General features: G+C 46.6%; 1 protein-coding gene across 6 annotated transcripts in view; it reads right to left on the bottom strand.

The window, feature by feature from the left end:
- The window catches only part of KIFC3 (kinesin family member C3), a 60,712-nt gene that overhangs the window by 17,077 nt on the left and 26,871 nt on the right, over positions 1 to 16,764 (bottom strand). For 5 of the 6 annotated variants that reach the window (XM_075940443.2, XM_089781409.1, XM_075940445.2 and 2 more), the window contains 8 exons: positions 10,657 to 10,853; positions 4,965 to 5,030; positions 3,073 to 3,213; positions 2,729 to 2,968; positions 2,031 to 2,204; positions 996 to 1,143; positions 554 to 684; positions 209 to 320 (listed from right to left, as the gene is read on the bottom strand). In XM_075940443.2, coding sequence (XP_075796558.1) covers positions 209 to 320; positions 554 to 684; positions 996 to 1,143; positions 2,031 to 2,204; positions 2,729 to 2,968; positions 3,073 to 3,213; positions 4,965 to 5,030; positions 10,657 to 10,853 — 1,209 coding nt within the window. The remainder of the gene's footprint in view (positions 1 to 208; positions 321 to 553; positions 685 to 995; positions 1,144 to 2,030; positions 2,205 to 2,728; positions 2,969 to 3,072; positions 3,214 to 4,964; positions 5,031 to 10,656; positions 10,854 to 16,764) is intronic. The other variant, XM_089781410.1, reaches the window with a different exon arrangement.

Raw genomic sequence — 16,764 nt, 5'->3', positions numbered from 1 at the left:
AGTGCAAAAGAAATCCTTCGGCTCCAGGGCCGAAGCTTTTGTTATGGCCCTTATGGCAGGACACCCAGATCCTGGCCTCTTGCCTGTACGAATGTCTAACTTCAGTCCCATACGATGTGTACTGTGGGCGGGCTCGGACTGCTGTGGCAGTGAATTCGGCCCCGAACAGACCCGCACTGCCTGGCTGTCTAAATAATCTGACACGCACCTTTCAGCCGCACCAATTCGTTGTGACATTTTTTGCGAAGCTGCAGCTCCTTGCGGTATTTTCTGAGTAGCTCCTGATTGGTGCTGTTCACCTCTTCAATGGCGTGCCCAATCTGAAGAGGAGGAGATACCAGTTATGGGGGGCGGGGGGAATCAAAGGTGCACAAGCGTGCATGCACATGCACCTTTCACAGTGCAGGCACTAGAAAGGAATCTAACAAGAGAAACGCAGGGGATGTGCCAGTGGCAGAGCATCAGAGAGCATCAGTCTCCTGCATGCTCCCTGTGCAAATCCCCCGGCGGCAGAATCAAAGCTAGAGTGAAAGGGAGCTTCTGCCTTGCTCACTTCTGCCTTGGCATTCCGCAGAGCTTCCTGGAGCAGCAGGGGGAAGTCTCGGACCTGCCGTTTCAGGCTGTTGTAATCATTGGTGAGGGTTCGGAGAGCTGGCTGGAGCGTGAGAAGATTTGTCCGGACCCCTGCAAGCAAACATAATGCCATTGATAATCCTCACAGGAAGATCTTACCTTGCAGGGGGTAAAGCCCTTCCCCTGTGGATGCCTTCACTTGGAAGTGTAGGTCTGCACTCAAACCACCAACAGAGTGGAGGGCAGGGGTGTGAGGGAGGATTCGCTAATACGGCTGGGCATTTCTAAATCCAAGCACGGCTTTCCTCTATGAACGCCTAAGGAAGTCCTGGTGCTACGAGAATGTGCAGCACCCCCTGGAAAGCTACTGCCCTCAATACCTGTCCCACCCACCCGGGGGACTGGCTTCCCCAGTTCCTCACCTGCCAGGTTCTCATGCACAGCTTTCATTTCTACTTGGGCTCGTGCAAATGCCTCTTCAATGGCCCGGTTCTTGTCATCTTCCATGTTCTGCATCTCCTCCAGCATCTGTCCGTGAGCCTGCTCCAGCTCAGACTCATACATCTTAATCTAGGAAGGGACCCAAACTAGAGTTATTACCCCATGAAAAAACCACTCTCAAGCTAAGCAGGAGTGAATCACTCATCCACCCATCTAAAGCTTCATGTAAACTACTGCCAGTTGTTAAAACTCTGTAACATGTACCATGAGGCTAGGTGAGTAAGTCAGAAACGGTCACTCAAAAAGGGCCACTGAACAAGACAATGGAACATCTTCAAGTTATTTAGAATCATAGAACCATAGAGCTGGAAGAGACCTCAGAAGGTCAAGTCCAGCCCCCTGCTCTAGGCAGGACCAATCCCAACTAAATCAACCCGGCCAGGGCTTTGTCACGCCGAGACTTAAACACCTCTAGGGATGGAGACTCCACTACTTCCCTAGGGAACCCATCTTAATATCCAACCTAGACCTCCCCCACCACAACTTGAGACCATTGCTCCTTGTTCTGCCATCCGTCACTACTGAGAACAGCCTCTCTCCGTCCTCTTTGGAACCTCCCTGCAGGAAGCTGAAGGCTGCTATTTCCATATAAAAGCGACGAGGAGTCCTGTGGCACCTTATAGACTAACTGAAGTGTAGGAGCATAAGCTTTCGTGGGCAAAGACCCACTTCGTCAGATGCATGTGGTGGAAATTTCCAGAGGCAGGAATCTGACGAAGTGGGTCTTTGCCCACGAAAGCTTATGCTCCTACACTTCAGTTAGTCTATAAGGTGCCACAGGACTCCTCGTCGCTTTTGCAGATTCAGACTAACACGGCTACCCCTCTGATACTATTTCCATATACATTCCTGAGCTCTGAGGCTGGATGCAGTTTGCTATATTCCTTTGTCATGGTTTTTCTCTCCTTTTCCACCCACAGTCTCTCTCTCCTCTGTTCCTAGGCAATGCTGAATACCTGGGCTTGGAGCTGGGCCGCAGTCTTCTGAGACTTCTGAAGCTGCTGCTCCATCTCCTTTAGCACCTGCCTCTGCATCCCCACTTGCTCCTGCAAGTACTGATTCCGTGACTGGGTCTCCTGGAGAGCCTGCTTTGTCTTGGACGACTCCACTTCTACCGTTTTGATGATATACTAGAAAAAAATAAGAAATCCCAAAACAAGCATTTGAGAAATTCCCCACTCTCAGGCCTGGACAGACATGGCATTGGCTGAATCAAAGTCATTCTCCAAGGAATTTTCAGATCCAAAAGGAGCAGAGGAAACAGACGAGTTACATGGAGCTGGGTGTGGATGTGCACAGCCACTATTACAGACTTACCGTAACGTTAAACAGGCAGTGACATCTTCAGCTCATAAAGCTGGGACTGTCCTGTCTTTCTAGGACAGATTTCACCTTCCCTAAGCACCCCGGACACTGGCATTCTGAGTACGCTACAGACAAACAATGAACCACATTCAAATAACTGGAAAGCTCCTTCTAGGTTCTCTGGCCCATTTTATACCCCTCTGGATGTCAAGGGGCAACCAGGGGAGAAAGCCCAGCAGGGTTTGGACTACATGGAATGTAAAGGTGCACATTCTGCAGGGATATTCAACCATTCTGCCCATTGGCTCCTCAATATGACTCCTCTTCAGAAATGATTTTTCCATCTCACCTTAATCTGCTGGGGCTGGGCTTTCAGGCTGGCTATTGTCTCCTGACTGTCACGCAGCCGCCTGCTGAGCCGCTCCTCCTCCTCAGCCTTCTCTGCGAGAGAGTCCTTCAAGCGCAGCTCTACCTCCGCCAGGCGATGGGTCTTCTGCTGCACTTCCATGTCTAGCTCGGACAGCCTCCCTTTGGCCTCCTCCACTTCCAGCTGCAGCTGGGTTACTCTTCCTTGCAGCCTGGCGTTCTCCTGCACAGCGCGTCGGGAGAGGGAGGGAAGGACGTCACGTTTCACAGGGTCAGCAGGCACATAACACATAAGGAACATTCACCCCGCCCTTGTGACCTCGTCACCTGGATATGTTCGCAGTCGATGCATTTCCCGTGCTGCTTCTTCAGCTTCTGCAGCTCTGCCTCACACGCCTTCATTTCTTGTTTTAGGCGCTCGTTCTCGGCAACCAGCAGATCCCGATGCTTTTCCAGATCAGTGCCACCCTGAAGAGGGCAGGAAAGGGGACAAACCGTGTGTTAACCCAATCTTTTATTTTTACTCAGGAGAGCAAATTCTGCTCTCTCCCTACACCCATGCAATGAGGGGATGTTAAATAGCAGTTAACTGAACAGTCGGGTAACCTCATGAATTCTTATCCGTTACTCAATTTTCTATAGTCTGTGGGGGCAGCAGCCAGTGCGCTCCAACCCCACTCCTGAGGAGCCCCCTGCCACTCTTCACTGCTGCCTCTGTATCAGAGGCAGCAGTGTGGGGTGCCAGGCAGGAGCTGGTCTGTGAGGGGAGCCAGTTTAAAAACCAGCTCCTCTCACAGACCAGCTGCCTGTCACCTTACGCTGCTGCCTCTGATACAGGAGTGGCAGCAGCCCCTATCAAGGAGAGGGGGGTGGTCTCAGCTCCCGGACTCAGTGCGAGCCGGAACTGAGCTGGGCTGCCTGCCTGCCTGGCTCTCATACACTTTAAATGCAGAGCTGCAGCAGGGGGAGGTCCTGGACCCAGCGCAAGCCAGGACTGAGCTGGGCTGCCTGCTAAAAAATTGACTGGCAAAGGGAGGGTGGAATGCATGTAGTCTATAGCATTAACCAACAAGCTATTGCTTATTGGTTCATCGACTCCACTATTACATCCCTATTGCAATGCATGTGACTTGCAAAAGACCAGTAAAAGAAAGAATGGGATTTGGCACCGTGTCTTTAATAATTGAGGATTCTAACATTTTTCACAGCCTCTGCCACTGCAATGCAGCCATCTCTGGGGTGGAAGACAGCACACAGCCAGTGAATACCACAGTTATAGTGGCCTGGGGCTCCAGAGCAAACTCCTGCTATGGAGAAGAGGGCCAAAGGCATCTGTTTTAAGGCTGCATTGAACAAAATCCCTTATAACTTAGTCAACTTCAATACATCAACCTTGGGTTGCTTAAAATCCAGCCAGGTCAAACCTCTGGCTCCGGGATATTTCAAACATCACCCTTAAGATTCTAAACTAAGCTCCCTCTGAGCTTCCTATTACCCCCTGTGAGGTGGCTCAGGGCGCAGTGGGGAGAGATTCTCTCCCCAAACCTGCTGTGATTGAGGGAGAGGCATCTCTCCTGACCAAGCCCAGCACGGAGCCAGGGAAGAGGTTCCTCTCCCCACTGGAGCCAGGGCAGAGCTGCTGCATCCAGGACAGAAGCAACTCTGCTCAGCAGCCCCCAAACCAGAACTGCCCCAAAGCTGCTGCGGCGGGGAACAAGCCATGCCCACTGGAGCTGCTGTGGCCATGGAAAGGCACTTCTCATCTGGCCCCGAGCCTGGGCGGTGAGGGAGGACTGGGGTGAGTCCTCTCTTCCCAGAGCAGCCTACTCTCCAAACGCCTCTTCCCCAGGGCACGCACCCCCTGCCACTCCCTCCTCCCACACCCTAAACATCTTCCCCAGCTCTGCGGTCCCGTCTGTTCCCACCCCTCGCCACACGCTGTCCACGTGCAGAATGACTTTTGCCGTGCGGTACGTCACCTCCGTATTGGTGCACATAACAAAAGCCATTTCGCACATGGCCATAAAAAATTAGAGGAAACACAATTCCCATCAGCGCATAGATTTCCTCCTTGTCTCTCCTCGTTTTAGTCTCTCACGTGTAAACCGCTAAGGAACCAACAACTTCAAGCAAGAGTGTAGCAATCTCCTCAGGGGAAAGACAGGGATCAAAAGCACAGATGCAGGTATCAAAAGTACATTCATTTTCAAAGGGCTCACCAACTCAGAGCGGAGTCTGTTCACTTCCTGAGCTTGGTCCAGGAGTTTCCCCTTCAGATTTTCAACCTGTCAACACAGGCACCAATTGACTAGGCTGGTCCATTTTTTATTTTGACCACAAACGCCTCCTCCCAACACATACAGGCTCAAGTTACACGCGTCCTCATCTGAATCTGCAATGCTTAGCCTCAGGCAAAAGTCCTACATTTCCTACCAGCCACACAGAGCCAAATTGATAGACCAGGTAGCTAGGAATTGCGGGCCCCTCTCTCCCCACTTCTCCTGGCCTGTAGGAAAGCGGTGTCCAAGACTACACTGGAAGGACGCTGGCCCTGAGGAGATAATTTACCATACCAGCAAGCCCCACGTTGCATGAGATGCTACATTCATCGTGACACAAGCAATACTCTTTGTTTCAGCTAACGTGACTATAGAGAACCATTTGAAAGCTACCCACACCAAATATTCATTCCATGCATCTCTGTATGGGATACTTCCTCATGTGTGAGGATTAAACATTTTAAAAGATTTGTTTTTCAGGTAACCGTCTCTATCGCATGACCATTTTGACAGAGCGTGTTCCATTCTATCACCAAATCTTGGGAGAAACTTCAGTGGATAAGAAACATTGGGTCTCATTGGAGAGATCGTCCACCCCGACTGTGTTCAGAGATCAAATTGCCCCCCTCCTCCTTTGCTTTTCTGGATCATAAGAACGGCCAGATTAGGTCAGACCAAAGGTCCGTCCATCCATTGACAGTGGCCAATGCCAGGTGCCCCAGAGGGTGTGAACAGAACAGAGAATCATCAAGTGAGCCAACTTCTGTCCCCATTCCCACCTTCTGGCACTTTCTGCTTTTTTGTCTAGGAAAAGGTCTATTCATTTTTTTTTCCCAGAAATGGCTTTTAAATTCCTAAAACTTTTCTAGCAGGACTCTTCTATACAGAAGTCAACAAATATTTTCTCTGTGTATAACACATCAGTTTCATTCTGTGTGCCATGGATAATCTACTACAGCGAGAAAGTAGATAGAAGTCTGTAAGGTGAGGTAACATCTGAGCAGTTGCACTGTAAGCCTTTGCATTTATGTAAGGCACCAGATTGAAGAGAGACATGAATTAGTGTCTAATGCCGGCCTACAACAATAGGTGTTATGTCCTGTCCCAGAGAAGGCCCATCAACACTAGGCACACTATTGTGAAGCATCAAAGAAGATAAAAGACTTGGTGATTGTTCACCCCCCAAACCCACCTCCCATGAAGAGGAGACAAGAAAGTGGGTTCCTCCCATCAGGTGAGCTGGCAGCTCAAAAATCCCTTTCAAGGAGAAATTGTATCTCTATGCTGCTTAGACTAGTCTAGAGGGCAAGAGTTCAAGGCATAAGCAAGGGGTCCCCCAGCTGCTTAGCCCTAAAGGACACATAAGAGCTTGCTTGTTATACAATCTCTATTACCTTTAGGCTGTGTCTACATTGGCGCGATCCTGCACAAAAGCAGCCGCTTTTGCGCCAAAACTTGCTGTCTGTCTACACTGGCCGCAAGTTCTTGCGCAAGTACACTGACATTCTAATGTATGAAATCAGTGCTTCTTGCGCACGAGGCCAGTGTAGATAGGCAACATGAATTTCTTGCGTAAGAAAGCCCTATGGTTAAAATGGCCATCAGAGCTTTCTTGCACAAGAGAGCGTCTACACTGGCATGGATGCTCTTGCGCAAAAGCACATCTCTTGCGCAAAGGCACATGCCAGTGTAGACGCTCTCTTCTGGAAGAGTTTTTGCAGAACTCTTCTGCAAAAGAGTTTTTGCGTGAGAATGCACCAGTGTAGACGTAGAGTTTGTGTACGTTTACCTGCTTTAATCTTATAAAAACTCATTTCCTTTCCTAGTTAAAAAACCTTTAGAGAGCTTGACAGGATTGGCTCACAAGCTTTGTGTGAGATCTAAGGTGCCATAGACCTGGTTATGCAACCGGTCCTTTGGATCTGGGAGTAACCTGACTATCATAGTAACTTTTGGTGTAGAACCTCATCTAACTCAAGAGCAAGCTTGCTAGACAGATCAGAGTACCCAAGGGAACTATCTGTGACTCCTGAGGCAGGCTGCTACATTGTTGGAGACGTTTGTGCTCGATAGGTGAAAACTAAGTATAGAACTCACAGCCAGTTCGGGATTTGCGACCTGCTTCTCAGTGCGGCTGCCCTGAGGTGAGTAGAATGCTCTTGATACCACTCCAGAACTGCTTGGCAACCTTCCCCTCTCTCCCTTGCACCACAAACACATTAGACTTCTCCTCAATTTACATTCTGGCTCCCTCTTTGATTGGTGTAGAAGAAAGGTTTTTAAACACAAAGATCTGGGAGTGTGCACTTCTCCCTAGCAAGACCCCAATTCTATTTCCTCCGTCCCCCCTCTTAGTGCTCAATGCAGGATGAAGATTGGTCCTGTAGTAGCTGAAAAGTGCTCAGCTTTGACCAAAGCAGGGGGCAATCTCAAGGGGGTCTAACAAATCTTTTGCTTTCCACGCCTCCCTCTGCTCTCCAACCACATTCCTTCCCTCTCTTGGGGAGACCCGTTACCTACCCTAGACACATTCTAAAACAGGGGCTAACATGGGCGTGTGGAGGTTGGAAGGTCCTCTGTGCTAGCAATGGATCCCACCAGACAGCTGGACTTACTCTAAATGGTTTGGCTCCCATAACAATTAATGCCAATATTTATTTTGTAACTTGTTGCAAGGGATCTCGCTACTATAGAGTGAACTAGATCTTAGCAGAAAGACACTCTCATTAGTTCTTTCCCGCCCATCTGTGATCATGCAACATCCCTGTGGCAGCCACAGCAGTCAAGTGCAAGGAAAAGAAATGTTGGCAGGGCTATTCACATACTTCAGCTTCTTTTAATAGCATTTAACAGCTGAAAACAAAGAGAAGGCGCTATTGCCATGTGAACAGCTAGCTCTCTGCAGACCTACCGTGATCTGTAAATCACAGTTTAGAACTGCTGACTTATAACAAATACATATTTACATGATGCTACAATTAATTCAGCTCAATTAAGTTACACCCAACTAACGAGGAGAAATTAGAACTAATACTTAAACATATGGTATTACCATATTCTCTGAGATGCCACACTGACAGATGATATATTGCCTAAAAATAGGTTTTTATAAAGATAGGTTTCCACAAAACCAAAGGTCACTAGAATTAGGAGTCTGATTTTTAAACATGGTAGTCCCCAAATACTGCAGCACTATGCAACTTCATGAGAACCAGAAAATGAAGTTAAAAAGAAAAAGAAAAAGAAAGGTTGAAACGGATTAATCTATTTTCATTGCCCAACCTGAGAAAAATACAAATACAAAGGATATATATAATGGATAGTGGGTTTTTTTAATCACTTAATCTATTTATATCCATAACTTAGATCTGAATATATTTAACTTCCCTTTAATTTTGAAATTTTACACTTTCAAAGCAACAACTTTAGTAGCATGTCCCTGAAAAGAGTAAAAACTTCTGGACACTTACAATAGTTGGTTCTTATAGTGGGGAAACAAAGGTAAAAACCTATCACAATCAAGTCTGCATTACCCATTGCAATCTATCTATGAATGGCTTTATGCACTTCAGACCCTTCCAGCTTCAGTGGTAACCTAAATGGGTCCTGAAATGTCTTTAAAATGAGCATTTACAGAATTCACAGACAAACATTCACAAACAGCACCCAGAAAGAGTGATTATCAGGACATTTAACATCAGCATTAGTTTAGCCCCTAAATTCATTAGCAAAAAACTCACAGTGTTAAATTAGAGTATACCAACTCATCTCTCTTCCTCAGGTGAAGACAGCAAAAGGAGACACTGAATCACTTCACCTGGAGACCTACCCCTCCCTGGCAAAATAGGTGGAGCCTGGTTGCTTGTCTGGCTAGCTCTCACTGGTTGTATCTCCAGCCTGATCACAGTTGCTAGAGATGACAACTGGTTTTCTTAGCTATGTCTGGCACTTAGGTGTGGTCTTTGTGTCTATTAGCCTTTAAAATCTTGCTAAAGAATGTATCCCTTTCCATATGCTAACTAGTTGTTTTTCCCTAGCAGAGAGTTGCCTGCCTCCTGTGTACAATGTCACTCTCTCTCTGTTTGCTGGTATAGGGCCAGATTCTGCGTTCACTTACACACGCTGGTGTCATCACAGTAACACAACTGCATGCAATACAATTATTTGGTTGAGTTTACACCACTGTAATTAAGAGCAGAATCAAATCATAGCCACATCTAGAGTTATACACCGACCTCCCTTCTCACCCAGAATCTTTTTATTATGAGTTTGCTGTCCCATTTCTCACCAAGGAAAAAAAAATTAAGGTTCGGGGCAGAGGTGGTTACCAGTGTCACATAATCTTGCTACATTGTGACAAACAACCAGATAATTATTTTAATAAATGTTGCTATTTCTTAGAAACCAAAGAATGTCTTGGTACTTCTTGCACCACTCCTCTGTACCCACCCTCCCACATACCTGTTCTCTTATCAGCTTTCTCCCCAGCTGGGAAACTGATTTTTAAACATATTTTTTACTCCCTGCCTTTTGAGTGACACTAGAATTACTTGCTTGTTTCATCCAACAAACCTACCATGCTGTGCCCTTTGTGCACTTGGTGTAATGGACAATCACAATCACAGCCTAGCTCTGGAAGTAGGTTTTGCTAAGCAGCAATACTTGGTGCTTAACAAGCTCTTTTTGAAATGCCACAAAACTAATTCAGTAGGAGATCAGAGAGGGAAACTGAGACACACAGCTGTTTGGACTCTAGTTCGGAGACAGACCTGTGAATGGAACACAAAGCCCACATTCCAAGCAGCCTGCCCTCACCACTAGATCAGTGATTTTTCAAACATTCTGAACTGAGCCCCCTTTCTGAGTCACAATTTTTTACTGTGCCCCCTGCAGGAGCACCTCCCACACCAGGAATCTTCCTTCACGCCTCCTGCACTAGACCCATGAGTTGACTACTGCTGCAGAACCAACAGAGGGAGCACAATACATTGTGTATCAAAAGCTTCAGGGGGTAGCCGAGTTAGTCTGTAACAGGAAAAACTTAAAAAACAACAACTGGTCTGGTAGCACTTTAAAGACTAACAAACCATGTCGATGGATCATGAGCTTTTGTGGGCACAGCCCACTTCTTCAGATGACCAGAGTGTGGGAAGTCCAGATCCAAGAATAAATAATGGGGGGAGGGGAAGAAAGGAAGGGAAAGGGAGGGGGGGGAAATTGAAGGGGAGGAAGAAAAAAAGACAGTGAGAGATAAGCTTCAGAGGAGTAGCCCAGTGAGTCTGTAACAGGAAAAACTTAACAACAATTAGTCTAGTAGCACCTCAAAGACTAAAAAAGTTACAAGAGGCTGATAAGAACCACTTCAAAATAGCTGCTCTACAAATGTACTTCTTAGCAGCAGAATAGTTCTGAGAGGAATTAGTGTGAGAACAAAGAACACTTGAAACATGGCAATTGTCACGTCAGTTATAATACTGGCCTAAACACTTCGGCTGAGATCCTCAAAGGCATTTTGGCACTTATTTCACTTTGAAATCGGTGGAAGCTAGGAGCCTAACACCTTTTGGGATATGAACCCTTAAAAATGTCTCTGTTTTTTCGCAGCGTTCTTCCTCCCACAGCTTGTGCATACCTGATCCTGCAGCTGGACAGACACAGCTACTTCTTCATTCTCCCGGGCAGAAAGTTTCTCCTGCAGTGCCAACAGCTCTTCCTGCAGCTGGAGCTTCTCCTCCTGTAGCTGGGCCATGGACTCCACCATCTTCTGGATCATAGGAAACTGATGTGCTCCTGTCAAGCTGGAGCATTTCCCACTAAAGAACCTTCCACCTGCAACAAGAAGACTGTGAATATTAAATGTATAAAGCAGCAAGTAGGTCTGAGTGTACAGGGGTTGGAGCGTGTGATGAAGTAACAGACACACGCCAGGAAAGGGCAGTAAGTGGGGACTAAAAGTAGGGCCACTACATGATTCAAGTGTAGCAGGAGATGTAAACATGAAAAGGACCATCATGGCAGTGAAAACCCCCCGACTCTTTCCTGCATGGGCTAATCATGCTGTAAAAAACATTTCTTGGCTCCAGTAACACCCCCTGCTTCTATCAAAACTCTCAGGGCAGGGCAAAACTCAAATTAAGCTACGCAACTTGAACTACATCAATTGTGTAGCTTAAGCCGAAATAGCTTAATTCGGCTTTTGGTGCTGTCTACAAGCAGGAAGTCAAAGAAAGGGCACTCTTCCTCCGGCTTCCCTTACTCCTCGTAAAATGAGGGTTACAGGAGTTCCAACTCCTGTATTTCGAAATAATGGCTTGCAGTGTAGACGCACTCTTCGTTATTTCAGAATAACATCAGTTATTCCGAAATAACGCTACTATGTAGACGTTCCCTTAGTGAAGAAAACAGCAGTTCCGCCAGCTCTTGTACGGAGCTGCAGGGATGCTCTAAATACAGAAGACGAATCATTTGCCTGGAAGTTTTTTACCAGAAACAAGTGAGTATGCACACCTTTTAACATAATCTGTTTAGGTGAGTTCTGTGCCAGGTTGACAGAACCAAAACAAGGCCTTGATTCTGTAACACATCAGCATGCACCTAACTACTCATGTGAGTGGTCTCACCGACCGTAGCAGGACTTCAGTGTAGCCCCCTCCGGGCTGACGAAATTGTCACAGAGGGCATTTGAAACCACTCGTAACAATTCAATACCTTATGTGGTTCAAACATTTTCTCTGAGAGAGATTCAGCTCCTCATAGATGGAAAATGGCGGTCACTGAGCCAATCAATGGAAGCACATGGGGACCAGTGATCCAAGCAGAGACGGAAGCACATTGTGAGAGAAACGATGCAGACAGCGACGACACAAACATCACATCTCCACAGTCACAACCCCCCCAGGAAACTCCCTGTTGGAATCTGGCTGGTGGAAAGTACACAGTGAACAGACAAGCATGTGATGTTCATAAATACCCCACTGCTTCCGAGCCCCGGGCTGAGGAGTTCATCACCTGCTGACTTCCGCATTCCTGGCACCACAAGCAAGAAAGAAAACACACAGACAGAGTCCGTGATTTCATTTAAGTCATAAAAAATGCTTTGGGGCAAAGTAAGGAAAATAACCCAATACAGGTTGTTGCTAGGGGAACAGCTCTAGCCAGGGCTGTGGCCAGCAAGCGAAGGACACCAGCCACAATCCAAGGCGTGATAAGAAATGCTATGCAGTGAAAAGGACAAATGCTAACAGGCAATAACACAATCTCCTTTCTCTGTGCCACAGGCTGGAATCGCCTAATCTCCATGGTCACAACTCACTCTTTCCCCCCACTTGGCTCATATTCCTAATCACCTGGCCCTGCAACACAGTAGAGGCAGATTTGGTCAACAACTCCTATCTAGACATCTAAGCCCTCGTAATGGTAATAGCTGAGCACCTCGCAGTCGTCAATGGATCTTATCCTCACAACAGCATGTTCCCCATCCTTCATTTTAAAGCTAAATTACATAACTTGCCCAAAGACACATAAGAAATGTACGGCTGAGTCAGGACTCATCACCTCTCTCATAAAGAAATGCCAGTCCAGTGACCTCCCCACAGGTCCGTCCTGCCTACGCAAGGCCCTTATTTCTATCCTAGTCTGAAAGCAGGGCTGGCAACAGACTTGCGGGGCCCCTTGGCAAGGCAAGGGGCGGAGCTTGGTTCTGGGTCCCCACAAGGGGTGGAGCCTTGGGTGGAAGGGTGGAGCTGGCGTCTAGCCTCCCCCCCACTAGTTGTCATTGCTGCCTGGACCGTGCCGCCCAGGACGCCAGCAGCAATTTAAAGGGCCCAGAGATCCAGCTGCTGCTGCGGCAGTGATAGCAGCCAGGAGCCCCAGACTCTGTTAGATCACTAGGCCCCAGGGTAGCTGCCCCTCTCCACCACTGGTGGTCGTGAAAGCAGGTATTACGTTCTAACCCGAGCTCCGCCACTGATTTAGTGTGTGACAATGGACAGTCCAAAGGTTTAACAAGATCCAGTGGCTGAATTCACACTAGAAATAAGAGGCATCCATTCCCCAGTGAGAGTAACTAACAATTGCCACAAGTTACAGGGCTGTGGTGCGTTCTCCGTCACTGGAAATAGTTTAGTTAGTACTGGCTGGTTTCCTAAAAGGTGTATTCTAGTTCAAATGGGAATGAATTTGTGTGCTGTGGCTGTGGAGACAGGAGGTGAGGTCAGATGATCAGCCAGGTTCTTGTTGGCCTTCTCATCTATGAAGAGGGCTAACGTTTTCGTAAGTGACTGCTGATTCTGGGTGGTGTTTTGTCTCAGTTTTGGGGTGCTTGAGATACTTTAACGAGATGAGTTGGGTGTCCATAAGCAATGTGCACGTGTTGGCCTTTAACCTTTCTTAGGAACTGAGTTATCCCCCGTGTAAAAGAAAGAGAATATCCACTAGGAGGTGTAAAGAGTCTCTGTTAAGAACCTAGAAAGTGATTTATAAATGCAGAGTGTTATTCCTGTGGGAGTGTTTGTCCATTTCAAAAGTGTTCTCCTGGGATTAAAGGAGGTGTCGTGGCACGTATGAAACCACCGTGAGTCTGTGTCTTATCCATTTTAATCCCGTGCCGGGACATTGAATCCATTCAATTTAAGTTTAAACCATTCAATTTAAAACCATGGGAACTGTATCCAACTTCATTCAAACAAAGCATGGGGATTATGTTATGCTTTGGATGTGTTCTCCTTTGGAGCACAGCGTATCATCTGTTTCAACACGTTATTCTTCAGAAACCGTTCTTGGGAGACCCGAGGCTTGCAAAGGCAGGCCTGCCTAAATGATACAACTTACCACTCAGACTTACTGGTTGGCAATCGAATCACACAGCAGTATTCTATGTACACTAGAGTGCAAAGTTATGCAGACACTTCATACATAAGTTACACACACACAGCTAGCTTTGCCACACAGACTTTCATGCTGGTTCTAAAAAACTTTTAAAGTGGATGCCAAGGAGTCCTACAAAGTCTACAGCCAGATGTGTACAATACCCAAGTATTCATAAAACATGCTGATTATATACAAGGTGGATCAGGTCATAGGATTTATATGGGACATTTAACACTGAAATTGTATGAAAGGTGTGGAAGTAGCCAGCAGTTGATGTTCCAAGGTACAAATGAATTGATCTGTTATGGCAACACTTTCTGGTTTTTCAGCTGTTTGCAGCTGACTGTGTAGTGTCTTGGGCCTCTCTATTCTGCATTTTGCCGACCATTTGTCCTGGACCATTTGCCATTGGGGAGCCTAGGAAGCAGGGGAGCCTACAACATCTATGAGCAAAGCGGGTAAAAAGATCAAGGAGCATTAGCAGATGGAGGGATCAGCAAAGTTCAGATTAACCTTTTGCTTGGGGTGGACACAGCTAGAAAAACAGCTACCGGCTTAGTGAAGCACTTGGGAGAACAGGGCAGCACGCAGAGGGGTCCACAGAAGGGGGGTACCACAGATCCATGAAGATCAATTCTAGGTCTAACTCACTGTATGCTTACTCGGGTTATGTCATTTTCACAGGTTAGATCCTCTGCGTAAGAAGAAAGTTGCAGTTCACGTGTCTGCCTACTCCTTGCATTGCTTTTTGTCTCTTGGCACCTTATATTTCCAGCTGGCATGCCTTCCCCCCTTCTTAAGCTTCTTCCTCTTTCTGTCACAGACACCTCTTCCCCTCTCTCTCTGGGTTGGCCTCACACACACACACCCTGTCCTGAGGCCCACATAGGGCAGAGAGAGATGGGTAACTCAGTAAGTTCCAAGCCAGATCAGAGCAGGGAGTGACTCATGCAGATGTGTCTGGACAAGCCCAGGTAATTAGTTTCTAATGAAGAAAATAAATAATAGGGACCAAAATCCAACTTCCAGCACAGTTTCTGCAAAGCCATTTCCAACCCAAAGATGCGTGGCCTGAATCTGTACACCAGGAATGCCCTCAGAAGTGAATGGAGTTAAACTGGCATTAGTGGATAAGAATCAGACCTGTCATTTCTCTCATAAAGACGCATACGCTTCCTTTTGCTACCTTCAGTGAAAATCTCTTGCTTCCCCACCAACGGGCTACAACCCTGAGCAGAACACTTACATTCACTGGGTACATCTAGACTACGTTCTTCTTTTGAAAGGAGATATGCAAATTCAGTGCTAATTTGCATATCTTCTTCTGATCGCTTTTTCGAAAAAACGCTTTAGAAAAAGCGATCGGAAGAAGATATGCAAATTTAGCGCCAAATTTGCATATCTCCTTTTGAAAGAAGACTGTCGTCTAGATGTACCCAGAGATGTGATCTACAGAAGGACGGGATGCAGGTCCAAAAGGAAGAATAAGAGCAAATCCATATTGTCCACTTGGAAAGTTGACCTGAGAGAGGTATAGAAGACCTCTGACTGACTTGTAGATCAGCTTCTTGAACACCAAATCGGAAACACAGTCCTCAACAGTTGCACGACAGAAAAGATGGGGTCCTGTAATTGAGCTTGCAATTCAACTGCTTCAGACTCAGACAAGTATCTAGACATGACGCAATTTTCCAAACAAGAAGTATAAATCTTCTTACATCCCATTTATCTCCTCGGGCAGGAGGAGGACTGAAGACAAAAACAGAACATGTACAGGAGACCCCAGGGCAGGCATCTCTATTGCTAGATGAAACAGACATAGCACAGGAAAAAACTCAGGCTGAGGAGATGCAGGAGAGCAGGGATGAAGGGGGAAGGAGGCGGCAATGCACTAGGAGGGAGGAGGTGGCTATAATTGCATTGTGACAAAGTTTCCTTAAAAGATAATTCTTGCTTCAGATCAAAGGAGTAAATTAATATGTCAATGACTTGAAGTGACAGCTTATTTTGGGGGTCGTGTAGCACCTTAAAAACTAACAGACTTATCTGGGCCTAAGCTTTCACTTCATCAGGGTCTTTGCCCACAAAAGCTTGGGCCAAATAAATCTGTTAGGATATGTCTACACAGCAACATTATTTCAAAATAACTTCAGTCTGTGTCTACACAGCAGGCAGTTATTTCAAAATAATGTCGAAAAATTGTCCAGCTGGAGGACTGCTTACTCTGACTCCTGTAATCCCCATTGGAGGTGGAGTAAGGGAAGTTGGAGGAAGAGGGCTCTGTTTTGAAATAAGTGCTGTGTAGACGCTCCCGATTTCGAAATAAGCTGCGCAACTGGCGCTCAATTTGCATGGCTTCTTTTGAGTGAAGTCCTACTGTATAAACACACCCCAAATCTTCAAGGTGCCACACAACTCCTCGTTGTTTTTGCGGATACAGACTAATACGGCTACCCCTCTGAGAATTTATTTTTTGTTACCTGTGTGCAAACACCAGGTTTGCATTTGATTCCCCTCTGTGCTAAATTCAGTCCCTAATGAGTAATCAGTTGCCATTAATATTAAAGAATCATTGGACAAGAGCTGAAGGAATTCACTTACCCCCTATTTCATTTCACTATGGCTGTGTCCAGCAAGGGTTTTTTCGAAAAAAGTAGCCTTTTTCCGAAAAAACTTCACTTGCGTTTAGACTACAGCTGCGTTCTTTCGAAATTAAATCGAAAGAACGCGGCTTTTCTTCAACGGCGGTAAACCTAATTTCACGAGGAAGAACGCCTTTTTTCGAAAGTGCTCTTTCGAAAAAAGGCGTTCTTGACTGCAAATAGGGCGTTTTCGAAAGAGAGCATCCAGACTGCCCGGGTGCTTTCTTTCG

The sequence above is a fragment of the Pelodiscus sinensis genome, chromosome 12, assembly GCF_052426305.1.
Source record: "Pelodiscus sinensis isolate ZL-2025 chromosome 12, ASM5242630v1, whole genome shotgun sequence".
NCBI lineage: Eukaryota > Metazoa > Chordata > Testudines > Trionychidae > Pelodiscus > Pelodiscus sinensis.
This window is presented reverse-complemented; position numbering and strand designations above follow the sequence as displayed.